General features: G+C 42.9%; 1 protein-coding gene and 1 pseudogene across 2 annotated transcripts in view; both read left to right on the top strand.

Annotated features, from left to right (window-relative positions):
* The window catches only part of LOC119576177 (venom protease-like), a 16,747-nt gene extending 15,290 nt beyond the window's left edge, over nucleotides 1-1,457 (top strand). For both annotated transcript variants that reach the window (XM_037923749.1, XM_037923748.1), the window contains 3 exons: nucleotides 36-131; nucleotides 495-646; nucleotides 1,005-1,457. In XM_037923749.1, coding sequence (XP_037779677.1) covers nucleotides 36-131; nucleotides 495-646; nucleotides 1,005-1,172 — 416 coding nt within the window. In that variant the 3' untranslated portion in view covers nucleotides 1,173-1,457. The remainder of the gene's footprint in view (nucleotides 1-35; nucleotides 132-494; nucleotides 647-1,004) is intronic.
* Nucleotides 1,458-6,705: 5,248 nt separating this feature from the next.
* LOC119575804 lies at nucleotides 6,706-8,319 on the top strand (annotated as a pseudogene).
* Nucleotides 8,320-16,830: the final 8,511 nt, after the last annotated feature.

Here is a 16,830-nt window from a genome sequence, read left to right as displayed (position 1 = left end):
ACATCTTTGCAGAACATTAATCTTCCCTTTTCCAGATGACGTTCGCCCTGCGTGTCTCCCTTTCAATGACCCGAACAGAGATTACCTGAACAGGAATCTGCTCGTGGTTGGCTGGGGGAGGACGGCATTCGGTGAGTTTTGAATGAGTGTCAGTAAAAAATAAGAATTAAGAGATAACAAATAATAAAATACAGAAAGATCAAATCGTATGAGATGATGATGATGATGATGATGATGATGATGATGATGATGATGATGATGATGATGATGATGATGATGATGATGATGATGATGATGATGATGAGGAGGAGGAGGAGGAGGAGGAGGAGGAGGAGGAGGAGGAGGATGGCGAGACAGTAAGGAAAAGGAACAGGTAACGGGAGGTATGCAAATACATCTTACACTGGGAAATTAACTTAACATATTTCTTATACCTATATATACAAAATTTGCATCCGAAGAGTAACTCATAACCTTAGCTTTCTCGTGTGCAGAGAACCGCAGGACGTCGCCGGTGCCCAATGAGGCTTACGTGCCCGTTGTGGACACAAATCAATGCAGAGTATATTACCGCAACGTCGAGACCCGGCCTGTGGTGGACAGTCGGCATATCTGCGCTGGAACAGGAGGGCAGGACGCGTGCAATGTGAGTAGCGATGGAAACGAGCGAACGAGTTTTTGGGTAGTTTGTTTCGACTTTAATTGAGTGAAGACAAGGTAAATGATGGTTTTCGCTTCAGTTGGGTAGTTTTATTTGATTTTCCTTGCCTTTAGTTCAGAGTCTGATTTTTTTTTTTTTTACAGTTTTGGCTCGACTTGCGAAAATAACAACGAAACTGATGTTATAAAAATAATAATAGACATATCTAAATTTTAAATCTAGATCTCTGTTGAATCTAAAATCGAGTGTAAACTCGATATCAGTGCAATTATTGTTCCAATTACCAAGGCGCGAAAAAAATCCTCCAAACGGAGATTTAACCAGTCCATCCTTCTTCCTCCAGGGTGACAGCGGAGGCCCTCTGCTCTACGTGGACAACTCCAGTGATCAGTATTACGTCGTCGGGGTTGTGTCCTTTGGGGTGAAGTGTGCCTTGCCCGAGTTCCCTGGCGTCTACACAAAAGTCGGCCATTTCTTAGGCTGGATCAGAAACGTGGTCGAGAGTACGTAAACAGGAGTCTCTGCAGTCTTCATGTTTCACCTTTTTAGGATCTGGATTCTTTACTGTTCTTTTTTGAAGGCTATGGATCTTTTTCATTTAATTCCAAGGACCTGAATTCCTTAGTTTTCAAGGATATTTTTCTATTAGGATGTAGAATGTTTTTCTCTATCATTTTGAGGATCTATTCTATTTGTTTATACATGTATGTTGATAAGGTGTTTTCTCCAATTGTGAGGAAAGTGGCATTTATATGGATTATACTCAACTTGTATAAATATATTGGTTTATCGTAATGTATGGTGTTTTGATTTTACATCCTACAACAATACATATTCATATACTCACTTTGTATATTATGAAAAATTAAAAACAAAGAAGCATATCGTGACTAAAGTGACGTTAGAGTTTACTAGTTTGTACTGCATTTATCAGCTGACCAAATTATCGTTCACTAAAATCCGCACTGAATGAGTTTCTATATTGATTCTTTTCCCACGAAGAATCCGAGAAGGCCTGGTATGACAAGCAGAAAATTAACAGAACGGAATTTAATAGTTTACCTAAGAACCCCACCTTTGCTGAAGTATTCGATGTTGGTGCATGTTGCTTACTGTACGAGTGAACGTAGCATAGCTTCAGCCATGTTCTGTATCAACCAGGGTTGATACTGACTTCAAGATTTCAGTATGGGCCAAGGTTAATAATGAAATCGACTGAACTCCACATAGCTTCTTAACACTCACATTTAAATATCGGATGAAGCCAAGACATGTTTCATAGGCATGAAAACTTTAAGGATCTTCAGTAAAGGATGCTACATTACCCCTACAATTTCTTCTGCACACTGATGACATTAACCACTGCTAAAAATATTGGCTTAAAAAAACTGTCACAGTACTTTCAGGATGCACCATTTTATTATTGATTTATATTTAGTTCTGGAGGACATTTAAATACCCCTTACCCCTTAACAACAGCAGAGGTATTGTGATAACTCTGCTGTGTTACTACACGATTTGTATTATGTCTGTTGTTTAATGAATTTTATTGTGGTTGCCCTATGATTCGTTCGCCACACGCCGTTGTAAAAAAAAAAAAAAAAAATGTATGTAATTAGAGTATGAGGCCCATTCTTTGCAAGGCCTATTGAGCAATATTCCAGTATTAACCCCAGATAACCTTTCTCACTCTCTCTCTCTATGTGTGTGTGTTTATTGCTATCATTATTATTAGTATAATTATATCAATGATGATAATGATGTTAATAAGAGTAATAATAATGGTAATGATAACGATAATGGTATATACATATATATAAATATATACATATATATATATATATATATATATATATATATATATATATATATATATATATATATATATATATCACATACATACATACATACATACATACATATATGATGCCACTTTTTCGCCATCATCATTTGCATATATCTCTCATCACGGTCATAATACTCAACATCGGTATTATCATTATTTTTATCGTCATTATTTTAGATTTATTATAGTTATTATTATGATAAATATTTTCAATTGTCACTAGCAATATAAGTTACATCACCACCATCATTGTTGATAATCTAATAGTCTTAATAATTTTGATAATAAATCAACTATCTTTAAAGAGAGATGATGATAATGACATGTTGACCTTTAGCTTACACTAATAATGTTATAGATATGATTAACATTTTGAGTATTATCATTATCACTGAAATTATCATCATAATCAGTATCATTTCGCTGTTGTTATTTCAGTTATCACCAATAACATTATGACTGTTACTATCTTTGTGTTATTTTTGTTATCAGCACTACTATTATTATTGTTGTTGTAATCGTTATCAATATTATTATTATCATCAATATTATTGGCTGTTATCAACACTAACATTGTTATCAGTATTATCAGTATTATTATTATCATCATTATGATTTGCATTACTATTAATGATATCATAATTATTATTGCTATTATCATTATTATTACTGTTATCATTATCATTATAATAATAATTATTATTATTATTATTATTATTATTATTATTATTATCAATACCATTATTATTGAATGACTAGGGGAATTCAAGAATGAAATGAAGGGAAACACCTTAATAATACTCTCTTATCATTAACATTACCATTATTGTCATTATCATCATCATCATTGTTATTATTATTATTATTATTATTATTATTATTATTGTTATTATTATCATTATTGTTGTTGTTATTATTGTTATCATTATTATTATTATTGTTATAGTTATTATTATTATCATCATTATTATTGTTACCATTATCATATTTATCCTATTTATCATTAACATCATTATCAGTGTTAGTAATATAACTGTTCTTGTTATTATTACTATTTTCATTACTATTATTATTATCTTTTCATTATTATTATTATTTTTTTTATCATTCTTATCATTCTTATCATTATCAATATCACTATGCATTTTTTTTTTTTTTTCAAGGTTTGATGTTAACACGACTGCTCAAACCTCAAGTACCTTTCTAAGGATCCTTGTTGTATGCAGGATAACAGTTTTCTGCAGCTCACCAATCCTGGTCTCAATGCCAATGTCCTTCATTCTTTTCTGTAGCGTCTTTGGGGTATTTCCAAGTGTCCCTAATCCTATAGGAATGACCACTATCTTCATGTCCCACAGCTTCTTCAGTTCTCGTGCGAGATCTTGGTACTTCTCAATCTTTTCCATCTCTTTACTGTTCACCCTGCTCTCATATGGGATAGCAAAGTCTATTACTTGAGCCTTGTTTGCTTTCTTATCAATGACTATCATATCTGGACGCCTTGCTTGGATAGCATGGTCTGTCTGCACTATAAAATCCCATAACATCTTACATCTGTTGTTCTCTATGACAGAGCCTGGCTCGTGTTAATACCATTTATCATTCACTTCGATGCCATATTTTTTACAAACATCCCAGTGCACCCTCCTACCAACTCAATCGTGCCTTCTCTTGTACTCTCTCTGTGCCATCTTACTACACTCACTTATTGAGTGGTTCACTGTTTCTTCCTTTTCTCCGCACATTCTACATTTACTTTGCTCCTGAGTCTAATAAATTTTCGCTTTGATCACATTTGTATGGACTGCTTGTTCTTGTGCTGGAAGGATTAAAGATTCTGTTTCCCTCTTCACTTTCCCCTGCTTTAGCCATAGCCACTTGTCCTCACCAGCGATGTCATCAGTTTACCTTAGAAATTGTTCGTGCTGTGTCTTTTCTTTCCAGTTTTCTTTTCTTTCCATTCTCTTTCTTTTCTGCATATCAATTTCCGACTCGATTTCTTCACCCTCATCCATGATTCTAAGTGAACTTAGTAGCCTTTCTGTACTATTGTTGACATACCTTTTCAATGAAACTTTTGCTATATTGACTGTAACCTCTACTTCTAAAAGTCCATCTTTCCGTGGTAAATATAACCTATCAACGTTGTTTTTCGGATGTAAGGCATTGTGCATTGTCATCAGTCTCCTTGCTTGTCTATCTATCTGTTCCATCTAAAATTTTGTCCAGTCTAGAAATGCAGCTGAATATCTGAGCAGCGATACTACCAAAGTGTTGATGCCTTTTATGAGATCCCTTCCATTTAGCTTTGTTTCCAGAATTCTCCGTACCCTTCTCTCGTACTCTTTTGTAACTTTATCTTTCATTTCCTGGTGTCTTATCTGATCTGCTTGAAGCATTCTCAAATATTTGTCGCTTTCTCCATCCTTTACTGACAATCGCAGACTCGCCTAGTAACTTAATCATCACTACCTTTCCTCTTTTTAATGCATGGCACACTTTTCTATTCCAAACTCCATTCCAATATCTGTGCTGAAAATCCGAACTGTTTGAATTAAGGAGTCCAATGGTTTTTCATTCTTCGCATACAACTTTAGGTCATCCACAAATAAAAGATGGTTAACCTTCTCTCCTTCTTCTTCAACTGGCTTTTCCATGTTCATCATGGGTCGCCGGTGCGGATCATTTTTATCCACATCATATTATTAGATTGGCAGCTTCATATTAAGGCCGGATGCCCTTCCTGACGCCACCACAGATGTCGGCGTTGGACCTAGCCCCTGCCTGAATAGGCATACCCTACAAGGCAGCAGGGGGATCTGGAGTGAGAGCTCCCCTCTCCTAGCCTTTGCCTGAAGAGGCATACCCTACAAGGCAGCAGGGGGATGCAGTTTAACGTCATACCCAGGTTAACCTTCTCTCCGCTCTTAGAAAATTCGTGTCCTGCCTTTAACTTCCTCAATGGAATCAACGCAATTACAAACAGTAGAAGAGATAATGTGACCCCTTGGAGGAGTCCTTTCTTGATATTTTCTTCTCCGAGCATTTGTTCTCCACATGTTAGTTCTACTCGCCAGGTTTTCATACTTTCCTCAAGAAACTGAGCTGTTCATCTATCAGGCACTCCAGAATCCATGAATTGGGTATGCTTTGCAGCAATCTATCCAGCCCATCTCAAGCCCTTTCTTCCTTTGCTTAACCTCCTTTAGTACCATTCTATCAATATATAGCAAGTCATGCGTTCCTCTTGATTTTCTCCTACATCTTTTCTGCTCTTCAGGTAACAGTGATCTTGAATCTAGATGTTCGTACATTTCATTAGCAATTATTCCTGTCAGCAGCTTCCTTAGTAGCAGTAGGCAGGTTATTGGCCTGTATTTACTCGCAGTATTTCCTTTCTCTAAATCAATATTTCTGTATCAAGATCATCCTCCCTTTGGTCATACAGTTAGGTGTCACATCCCCCAGGCACACTTCAAGGTGCTTTATGAGGGTTTTATGCATGCTTTTGAAGTTTTTCAGCCAGTAGCCTTGTACCCTATCAGGGCCTGGTGCTTTCCACTTGGGTATCTTTCTCAGCACTTGCATTTTCTTCTTCTGTGATGGTTAACCTTCCTTGCTCCAAGGTGTTTCCCTTCATTTCATTCTTGAATTCCCCTAGTCATTCAGCTGATTCATTATGCTCTTTCTGTACTCCCCAGATTCCTTCCCAAAAGTCCTTCACTTTGCTTCTGCATCTGGAACATCATTTGCTTCATGTTATCCACCACTGTTCAACTGCTGGTAAAAATTTCCTTGGTTATTCTGAAATGACCTATTCTGTTGATATTGGTTTATCCGATTGTTATAGCGTTTTATCTTCCCTGTGATAGCCTTTAATCTTTGTAATATTTCTTCCTTAGCAGTGGCAAGTCCCTTCTGTGTAATCTTATATTTATTTTGCAGACAATTTCTATACTTATGATTGATTTTCTTCTTTTCAATCAACATATTCACCCAACAAAGATCTTTGTTCATCTCATTCACTCGCACTTCAAGTCTTCTTTTCCACCATGGTTCTCTTTTGGCATTTCGAATCGGCTTATTTAGTCCTAGCAACTCCCTGACTAAAACTGCACCTGCATATATGTTGTTTGTTTTCATTTTCCCTAACAAGGTATCAACATTTTGGATCGCAGATTGCAGTCTTCCCTTTTCTACTCACAATGCCGGATCCCTGGCATGCAGAATGAGGCCATAACTAAAGATTATTTCGGCGGTTCCCCAGCAAGGAATCGCAGCACAAGAAAAAGTGCCAGCCACCACGCAGGCAGAGGCTTCGACTTCAGTCCCCAACGCCTGGCTGCAGGGCTCACCGCGTGTGGCGCCGTCACCGAAGGGCAATGATCAGGGTCAGGATGAACGGTAGGAAGTGAAGGAAGTGCCCCGGAATAGTGATGCGGATACTTCTGGGAAGGAAATATCCGCAATTATCCAGATGATGCAAAGGATGTATGTTATTGAAAAGAAACTGAAACAAGTTGTGGACAAAGATTCCAAAGAAGAGAAGAAGGGAGAGGAGAATGAAAAATAAAAATATCTGTGGTCCTGCAGAGTGTAGCGTAGATTGTAAAATAACTATTAAGGGAAGAGAAAGAAAAATAAGATTTTTTTTTTTTTTTTTTTTTTTTAAGTATTGCATATAAACTAATCTATCCATATACCTAATAATAAGTTCTATATTTGGCATGTGAATCCACACAGGGACTTATTAAGATAGGGCTGAGGATAACCAACGTTATCTCATCCTTTTGAGATGTAAGCTTTTGTCTCAATAAACTTGCTAAAGTCAAGTCTTGACTGTCGTCCTAACAGTATGTTTCCTCCGAGGTTCGCCGACGACCCGCGGGGGCCACTCCTGCATCGCATCCATTCCGGCCGCACACGAGCCGTCGAGGCTTCCTAATAAAGGAAATGCAGCGTTGCCTCGACCTGTGGGATCTCCCCATCCTGAGCCTGAACGCAGTCCAGCCTCAGGATGGGGAGATCCTATTTGAGGTGTCCTCTCCGCAGCGACGCCAGGAGCCATGGCTTTCCATAATTTGGTCTTTTCTTAGCTTTTGAAAAGTTTCCTCCATCACATCCTCACGATCATGACGCTCCATTTGGAGATTGTCCCCCTCCCCCTCCTCCTCCTCCTCCTCCTCTTCCATGTGGAAGGTGCCCTCCTCCCCTCCTCTTCCTCCTTCTCACCACCGAGTCGGCTCCTTTGGAAGGCATCCTCCTCCCCATCCTCCATCTCCCCACGACGTGATGGCCAATAACCTTGTTTGGACTCTGAGTTTCCATGGAGCAGCCTGAGGATCGCAAAGAACCGTCGGCTGGGGAAAGGAGGAACCAGGAACACGAGGGAGGATGTTCAACCGCCAGTTCCAACCTCTGAGCAGCCATGGGGTTCGGATCCTGGATAGCCGAGGTCGAAGTCGGACCATTTTGGCGGAGGAGATACAGTTGAGCAGCCCGGGTTGTTTTGGGGTGGAGTTCCAAGCAGCGCATTACCACGGGGACGTGCTCATCGCCTCCACGATGCAGGTGCTGCCTCCGCCGCCGTCTGGTGGGCCTTTTGCGGTGTTTCATGCCGTGGCCCTAAATGGCTCTGTTCTCCTGGACCGACGTCGGTGCTCCTGAAGTTGATGTTGCCCAGACCGACGGGCGATGGGACTGCGACCAAGATTGGCGGTGACAGAGACGACGCAGATGACGATGGCGGACAGGAGAAAAGTGCTGAAAGCATTTCAGAAATTGAGATTGCCTGAAACGAAGTCTGGCTGAAGGATGACGAAGAACGATTACTAAAAACTATTCTAGCCTATATTTTTAGATGTAGATTCACGGTTTTTGTTTCGGGGACAGGGTATTGCATTTTGGTATTTTATGCAAGATTATTTAATTGTGTCCTACTTACACAAAAGCGCTTTTATTTGCCTTGTAGTAGATCAGTACTGTTGCAAAGGTAAGTGATATAGATGGTATTAATCAACAAAATATGATGATCTGTTTATATATATATATATATATATATATATATATATATATATATAATATATATATATATATATATATATATATATACATATATATATATATATATATATATATATATATATATATATATATATATATATATATATATAATAGTATATATATATATATATATATATATATATATATATATATATATATATATATATATATCTGTATGTGTGTGTGTGTGTGTGTGTGTGTTTGTGTGTGTGTGTGTGTGTACGCGTGTAATAAAGGATTTAAGCAATAATGTATTTCTTTTCACAAAGACATCCTCCTAAAGTTTCTTTATCATGCATCGAAGGACGATATAAGAAAAGCTATGTAATTCACTATAGTTTGTTATGCAATATAACTTTATCTTTCGTACTGCTATGACCGACCAATAGAGAAAAGAACACATTTCCTTCCAATACACACTGATCACAGGATAAAAACCAAACGTCCCTGATATTGAAAGAATCATACATCAGAGCCATGAAACAAAATCTAATTGGGTTTTGAAACGTGCATCGCACTGTCTCTAAACTAGAAAGCTTAATCACTTAAAAAGAACATTAAATCGTGTAAGATGTAAAACTTTTATAGTAATTTTGTAATACCTTTACATTAAGCTCTCATATTTTCCGAGTTTTACGTCAATAGTACCTCAAAGCTAAATTATATATATGGGGATTCATCAAGAAAATAATGGATTTATATATATACATAAAGAGAGAGAGGGAGAGAAAGAATGATATACATATAGTGACAGAGAGAGAGTGTGTGTGTGTGAGAAAGAATGAGATAGACATATTGAGAGAGAGCGAAAGAGATAAATATATTAAGAGAGAGAGAGAGAGAGAGAGGCAGGTAGAGACAGATAAATACAGAGAGACAGACATGCTTGCTAGCGTGCTTGAGATTTGCAAAGTTCTGGCTTCGCCTGGGCCTTTCACTTATGGCCCGGCCTGTGTCAGCTTTTTATGGCTGTCTCATTTGTTTGTCTGACACTTGGTGCTTACCGTGGCGGTGGAATTGCCAGCAGGCGCTCCTGTAGCCGTGGTGTAAGCATCTCGCATAATCTCTTTACCAGCACGATGGCTGTGTTCTGCGGACTTTGTCTTAGGAATTGCGTATGCACGCAATTCTCTAAGTAATGTACAAGTGTGGCGTTCGGCTCGCCGCAATGCATGCAACACCTCTCTTCACGTTCTATTGTTTGTATGATCTGCCATGCACAGTGGTAACCTAGGCGCATTCTGTGCAGAATGACTTCATTACCTCTGCTGTTTATTTCAGAGAGTACCAGTGGTTCATAGTCTGTGGCATCTGAGTACCATCTGGCCGAGGGGGAGGATCTCTGTGAAGCTGCAGGAGGAAGGAGGTGGCCGTCACCGTACACTTCCTCCTAAGTAATTTTCGGCTCTGATGTATTATCATGGGATTAGGGGGCCTACCCCTGCCAACTTCGGCTAATCTGTCAGCAAGCTCATTACCTCTGATCCCTATGTGGCTGGGAACCCAGTTTATGATGATTCTTCTACCCTGTGCAAAAATCCTCTGTGCCAGTGTCAGAAGGTAGATATTGTCAGTGGGTGAGCGCTGCTGAAGACAGTCGACGGCTCCTTTGGAGTCTGTGTGTATGACCACGTGTCCTTCCCTCACGGAAGTGTGGCTCAGTGCTCCCATGATAGCAACTGCCTCTGCCTGTAGCGAGGAGGCGTTGTCTGTACCATCAATGGATTTGTGGCATCCCTTGCTGCGAAGCCAGCACCTGCAGTGTGGGTCAAGGGATCGACCGATCCATCCGTGTAATATGTTCTGCTCCCCGGAGGGGTGATGGTTGCAATGACCCTCTGGGTTTCTGCCTTTAGGCTAGGCATACAATATTCGTTCTTTTTGCTTGCCAGTTTCATGACCGAGAACTCTATCGAGGTTTGTGCCCACGGCGGAGCTTCGACAAAGTCAGGGTGAGGGGAGTCCATGCCCTTGGCCAGTAGCGGTTCTTTGAGCTGATGGCGTATTAACACCCTGGATGTGTGAGGCAGCCAGGAGTTATTTGCAAATAGCTCGTTATCCTGTTCTAGGCGTCTGACTCTTTTATGTCTTAGGCTTGTGTTCCTGGAAGCCTGGATGACCTTTGATAAGAATTGTGCTGCCGTTAGATCAATTCGTGAGGCCAAGGGGAGAAGGTTTGCCTCTACAAGGAGGTTAAGGACCTTCGCCCACCTTGGGGCACCCAGAATGACCCTGGCGGCTTCGTTTTGGACTGTCTCCAGTTGGTCTTTATATTTTCTCTTAATGCCAATCAGAGCGAGGGAGGCATAGTCTACAATGGGCCTGACAGCATGTACATAGAATGATCTTAGTACTCTGTGTCTGGCCCCTATGCGTCTTCCACTCATTGCTCTCATGACAGACAGTCTTGATTTTGTTCGGTCAATCAGGTACTGGACCTCCTTGTGGAAGGAGAGGGTCCGGTCTATCCTTACCCCAAGGTAGAGGTAGTCCTGAACCCACTCCAAGTCCATTCCCTGGATTTTCAGACTTGTGCCTTAAACTCTCTGTCTCAGAGCCATGGCTTTGGATTTGGCTGCAGAGATCTTTAGTCCTGTCCTGCAACACTCCTCGGATACCAGGTCCAGACAACGCGGGTTTTGTTTAGGCAGTGTGGTCCGGGAGAGATGCAAATGTTGCTGGAGGACTTGCACCCCTGGGATTTTTGTTGAGGATACAGGAAATTTTAAAAAAAAAGGGGGACTGAGAAACCCCCCCCTGTGGGATCCCCTTAGTGAGGCTGGATAGGGACCTTGGAATGATTCCCTGTTTATTCGTAAATAGTCCCTCCCCAGAGTTACCCCTGATTCCCTTTTTGGGTCAGAGGAGAGAGAGGGAGACAGCGAAAAAGAAAAAGAAAGAGTACGAAAGGAGGAAAGAAAGAGGAGAAGAGCAAAAGATATACAGGACAGGAGAGGGGGAGGGGGAGAGGGGAAGGGGAGGGGAGAGAGGCGGAGGAGAGAGAGAGAGAGAGGCAGTACATAAAATAGGAGAGAAGCAGACAGGCAGACAGAGAGAAAGCGAGAATAATTAAAAAAGAGAGGGGGGAAAAAAAGAGAGAGAAGAGAGAGAGAGTAAGAAGAAAGAGAGCGAGAGTGAGAAAGAGAGAGAGAGAGAGAGAAAAAGGGGGGGGATTGGGAGGAAAAAAGGGGAGAAAAGAGAGAGAGAAAAAGAGAGGAGGAGAGAGACAGAAAAGAGAGGACCAGAAAAGAGAGAGAAAAGAGAGAGAGAGAGAGGCAGACAGCCAGACAGACAGACAGACAGACAGAGAAAAAAAGAGAGAGACCCGAAAAAGACGGGAAATACAGAGAGAGAGAGAGAAAAGAGGGGGGGGGGGGGAGAAAAGAGAGAGAGAGGAGAGAGAGAGAGAGAGAAAAAGAGAGAGAGAGAGAGAAGAGGAGAGGGGAGAGAGAGAGGAGAGAGAGAGAGAGAGGGACAGAAAAGACAGACAGACAGACAAACACACAAAACAGACGGGAAGACGGGACAGACAGACAGCCCGGGATGGGACAGACAGAAAAGACAGACAGAGAGAGAGGGGTAGATAGATAAAAGGGGACAGACAGAAAGACAAGCGGGACAGGGGGAAAAGGGCAGATAGATAGATAGATAGATAAATAGGGCGAGAGAGAGAGAGAGAGAGAGAGAGGGGGACGGGGGGAGGGAGGGGAGGGGAGAGAAGAGAGAGAGGGGAGGGGAGAGAGAGAGAGAGAAAAAGAGAGAGAGAGAAAAGAGACAGAGCAAAAGAGAAACAAGGGAGATAGATAGATAGAAGAGAGAAAAAGGAAAAAATGAGAGAGAGAGAAAAAGGGAGAGAGAGCGGAGAGAGAAAAAGGGGAGAGAGAGGGGGGAGAGGAGAGAGAGAGAAGAGGGGAAAACCGAGAAAAGGGAAAGGAGAGAGGAGAAAGAGAGAGGGAGAGAGAGGAGAGGAGAGGGGGGGGGGCGGGGGGGGAGAGAGAGAGAGAGGGGAGAGGGGAGGCCCGGGGACAGACGGGCCGAAGACAGACGGGACAGACAGAAGACGGGGACAGACAGAGGAGACAGAGAGAGAGAGAGGTAGATGTAAAGAAAAGGACAGACAAAACGGGACAAACAGAAAAGAAAAAGCAAAGGACATATTGAGGGAGAGAGAGAAAGAGAGAGAGAAAAGGAGGAGAGGGGAAGGGGAGAGATGGGAAGAGAGAGAGAGAGAACCCGTGAGGAGGCTGAAAGTAGATAGAAGATAGAAGAAAAATTTAAGTTTAAATAGAAGAGAGAGAGGAGAGAGGAGGGGAGAGGAGAGGAGAAGAGAAGAGGGAGGAGAGAGAGAAGGAGAGGGAGGGAGAGAGAGGGGAGAGAGAGAGAGAGAGAGAGAGAGAGGAAGAGAGAAGGAAAAGAGAGAGAGAGAGAGAAAACAGAGACAGACGAAAGAGAAACCCCAAAAGAGTGATAGATAGATAGAGGAAAGAGAGAAATAGAGAAAGAAAGAGAGAAAAGGGGAGAAAAGAGGGGGAGAGGAGAGAGAGAGAGAAAAGAGAGAGAGGGGGGGGGAGAGAGAGAGGAGAGAGAAGGAGAGACAGACAAAGACGCCAGACAGACAGACAGCAGGCAAAAAAAACAGAGTCACGCACAGAGAGAGAAGGAAAAGAGAGAGAGAGAGAGAGAGAGAGAAAAGAGAGAGAGAAAAGAAAAAGAGGAGAGAGAGAGACAGCGGGACAGACAGGCGGGATAAAAAATAGAGAGGGGACAGCCCGACGGGCGGGACAGAGAGAAAGCGAGAAAATATTTTAAAGGGATGGGAGGGGGGAAAGAGAGAGAGAGAGAGAGAAAAAGAGAAAAAAGAGAGAGAGAAAGTAAGAGAGAGAAAATGAGAGAGAGAGAGCAAGAGAGAGAGTTTGGGTTATTTTGGGTTTAGTTAGTTATTTTGGGTTGGGATTCCATTTGATAAAAGGATATTCTTGGTGTGACATACGTTGCTTGATTTTGCTCACGTGTGTGACGCTTGCTGACTGGGCGGAAAACCGAGTCCGCCCGCCGTGGTCCCCAGCCACAGCAGAAACCCTTCCAGGCGCCCGTTGAAAACTTTCGCGCGGGCGGGGCGCAAAACCCCCGCCCCCTGGGATGGGGGGCCCCGAAAAATTTAAAAACCCCCGGTACTACCCCGGGGCTAGTACAGTGAGAGAGAAATCGAAAGTGAAATCGAAAGAGATATATAGACAGATATATAGAGAGAAAGAGAGAGAGAGAGAAAAAGGGAGAGGAGAAAGAGAGAGAGGAGAGAGAGAAAAAAAGAGGAGAGAGAGAGAGAGGACCCGAGAGAGGGAGAGAGAGGGGAGAGAGAGGACAGACAGACAGCCCAGACAGGAAAGATACAAAATAAAAGGAGAGACAGACGACAGGCGGGAACAGAGAAAAAGCGGGGAAAAATTTTAAGAGAGAGAGGGAAAAAGAGGGGAGAGAGAGAGAGAGGAGAAGAGAGAGAGGAGGAGAGAGAGAGAGAGAGAAAAGGGAGAGAGAGGGGCGAGGTGAGAAAGAGAGGAAGAGAGAGGGAGAAGAAAAGGGGAGAGACGAGAGAGAAGGGGAGAGAAGAGAGAGAAAAGAGAGAGGGAGAAAAGAGAGAGGGAGAAAAGAGGGGGAATGGAGGGGAAAAGGAAGAAGAGAGAGAGGGGAGACAAACAGCCAGACAGACAGCCCAAGAGACAAAAAGAGGAGAGATCGAAAAAGATAAAAAAGACAGGGGAAGAGAGAGAAAAGGGGGGTGGGGGAGAGAGAAAGAGAGGAGAAAGAGAGGCGAGAGAAGAAAAGAAAAGAGAAGGGGGGGGGGGGCAGACGAAGACGGGGAAGACGGGAAAGACAGACGGGACGACAAACAGACAGGACAGACAGACAAAAGACGGGACAGAAAAAGGGGAAAGATTAGAAGAAAATAGAGGGGAAGAAGAAAAAAAAGGCGGGCAAAAGAAAGCGAAAAAAAGGGAAGATAGATAGATAAAATAAAAAAAAGGGGAGAGAGAGAGAGGGGAGGAGGGAGGGGGGGGGAGGGGAGGGAGGAGGGAGAGGGGAAGAGAGAGGGGGGAGAGGAGGGAGAGAGAGGAGAGAGAGAGAGGAGAGAGGAGAGAGAGTAGGGAAAAGAGAGAGAGGAGAGAGAGAGAGAGAGAAAAAGAAAGGGGAAAAAGGGGAGAAAAGAAAGGGGGAAAAAAAGGAAGAGGAAAGAAAAAGAAAAGGGGGAAAAAAGAAGAAGAGAGAAGAGAGAAATGGAGGAGGAGAGACGGGAAGAGGGGGAGGGGAAGGGGAAGGGGAGGGAGGGGAGAGAGAGAGAAAAGAGAGAAAAGAGAGAGAGAGAGGGAGGGGAGAGGGGGGAGAGAGAGAGAGAAAAGAGAAAGAGGGGGGAGAGAGAAGAGAGAGAGGGGGAGAGAGAGAGAGGAGAGAGAAGAGGAGGGGGGGGGGGGGAGAGAGAGAGACAGACAGACAAAAAGGGGACAGACAGCAGACAGACAGGACAGAAGACAGACAGACAGACAGAGAAAGAGAGAGAAGGGGGTTAGATAGAAAATAGGGGACAGACAGACAGCCCAAACGGGACAGGGGAAAAAAGCGGGGAAATATTGAGGGAGAGGGGAAAAAGAGAGAGAGGGGGAGAGAGAAAAGGGGGGAGGGGAGAGAGGGGGAAGGGGAGAGAGAGAGAGGGGAGAGGGGAGAGAGAGGAGAAGGAGAAAGAGAGAGAGAGAGAGTGTGGGAGCGAGAGCTAGAAAGTAGTAGAAAATTAGATAGATAGATAGAGAGAGGAGAGAGAGAAAAAGGGGAAAAGAGAGAGAGAGAGAGGGAGGGGAGAGGAGAGAGAGAAAAGGGAGAGAGAAGAGACAGACAGAGAGAGGAGAGAGACGGGACAGACGACAGAAAGACAGAGAGAGAACGAGAGAGAGAGAGTTTAGAGAGAGAGAAAGATAGATAGATAGATAGATAGTTTAGATAGAAGATGATAGAGAGAGAGAGGGGGAGAGAGAGAAAGAGAGAGAGAAAAGGGAAGAAGAGAGAGAGGGGGAGGAGACAGACAGACAGACGACGGGACGGGACGGGCGGGACAGAGGGGGAAAGCGAGACATTTTGGGGAGAGAGAGAGAAAGGAGAGAGAGAGGAAAAGAAAAAGAGGGAGAAAGAAAGAAGGAAGGAGAGAAAAGAGAGAAGAGAGGGGAGAGAGAGAGAGAAGGAGAGAGAGAGAGAGGAGAGAAAAGGAGGGAGGGGGAAAGAAGAGAGAGAGAAGAGAGAGAGAAGAGAGAGAGAAATCGAAAAAAGAAATCGAAAGAGATAAAAGGGACAGTTTATATAGAGAGAAAGGAGAGAGAGAAAATAAAGAGAGAGAGAGAGAGAAAAGAGAGAGAGAGTGAGAAGAGAGGAGAGAGAGACGGGACAGACAGACAGACAGGCAAACAGCAGAGTGACGAACAAGAGAGAGAGAGAGAGAGACGGGACAGAGAGAGAGAGAGAGAGAGGGGGCCCAGACAAAAAGACAGGGGAAGAGAACGAGAGAGAGAGAGATAGAGAAGAGAAAAAGATAGATAGAAGATAGATAGATAGATAGATAGATAGGAGAGAGAGAGAGAGAGAGGAGAGAGGAGAAAGAGAGGGGAGAGGAAAAGAGAAAACAGACGGGAAGACAGACGACAGCAGACGGGACGGGACAGACAGCCAGGCGAAGAGAAAAAAGCGAGACAATTGGGGGAGAGAGAGAGAAAGACGAGAGAAGAAAAAGAGAGAAAAAAGAGAAAAGAGAGAGAGAAGAAGAAGAGAAAAAGAGAGAGAGAGAGGGGAGAGAGAGAGCGGGGAGAGGACGAGGGGAGGGGAAAAGGAGGGGAGAGAGAGAGAGAGAGGGGGAGAGAGAAATCAAAAGAGAAATCGAAAGAGATAGTGGGACGTTTTTATAAAAGAGAAAGAGAGAGAGGGGAAAAATTTTAAAGAGAGAGAGAGAGAGAGGAGAGAGAGTGAGAGAGAGAGGGGACAAAAGAGACAGAAGGACAGCAGACAGGCAAACAGACAGAGTGACGCACAGAGAGAGAGAGAGAGAAAAAAGGAGGGGGAGGGAGAGAAAGAGGAGAGAAAAGAGAGAGAGAAAGAGGAGGGGAGAGAAAAGGGGAGAGAGAGGAGAGAGAGAGAGGAGAGAGAGGGGAGAGAGAGGAGAGAAAAAGAGAGAGAAGAGGAGAGAAAAGTTTGAGAGAGAGGAGAGGGGGGAGGGGAGAGAGAGAGA

The sequence above is a fragment of the Penaeus monodon genome, chromosome 8 (assembly GCF_015228065.2).
Source record: "Penaeus monodon isolate SGIC_2016 chromosome 8, NSTDA_Pmon_1, whole genome shotgun sequence".
Taxonomy (NCBI): Eukaryota; Metazoa; Arthropoda; class Malacostraca; order Decapoda; family Penaeidae; genus Penaeus; species Penaeus monodon.
The sequence above is the reverse complement of the archived record's forward strand: the minus strand, read 5'-3'. Positions and strand labels throughout refer to the sequence as shown.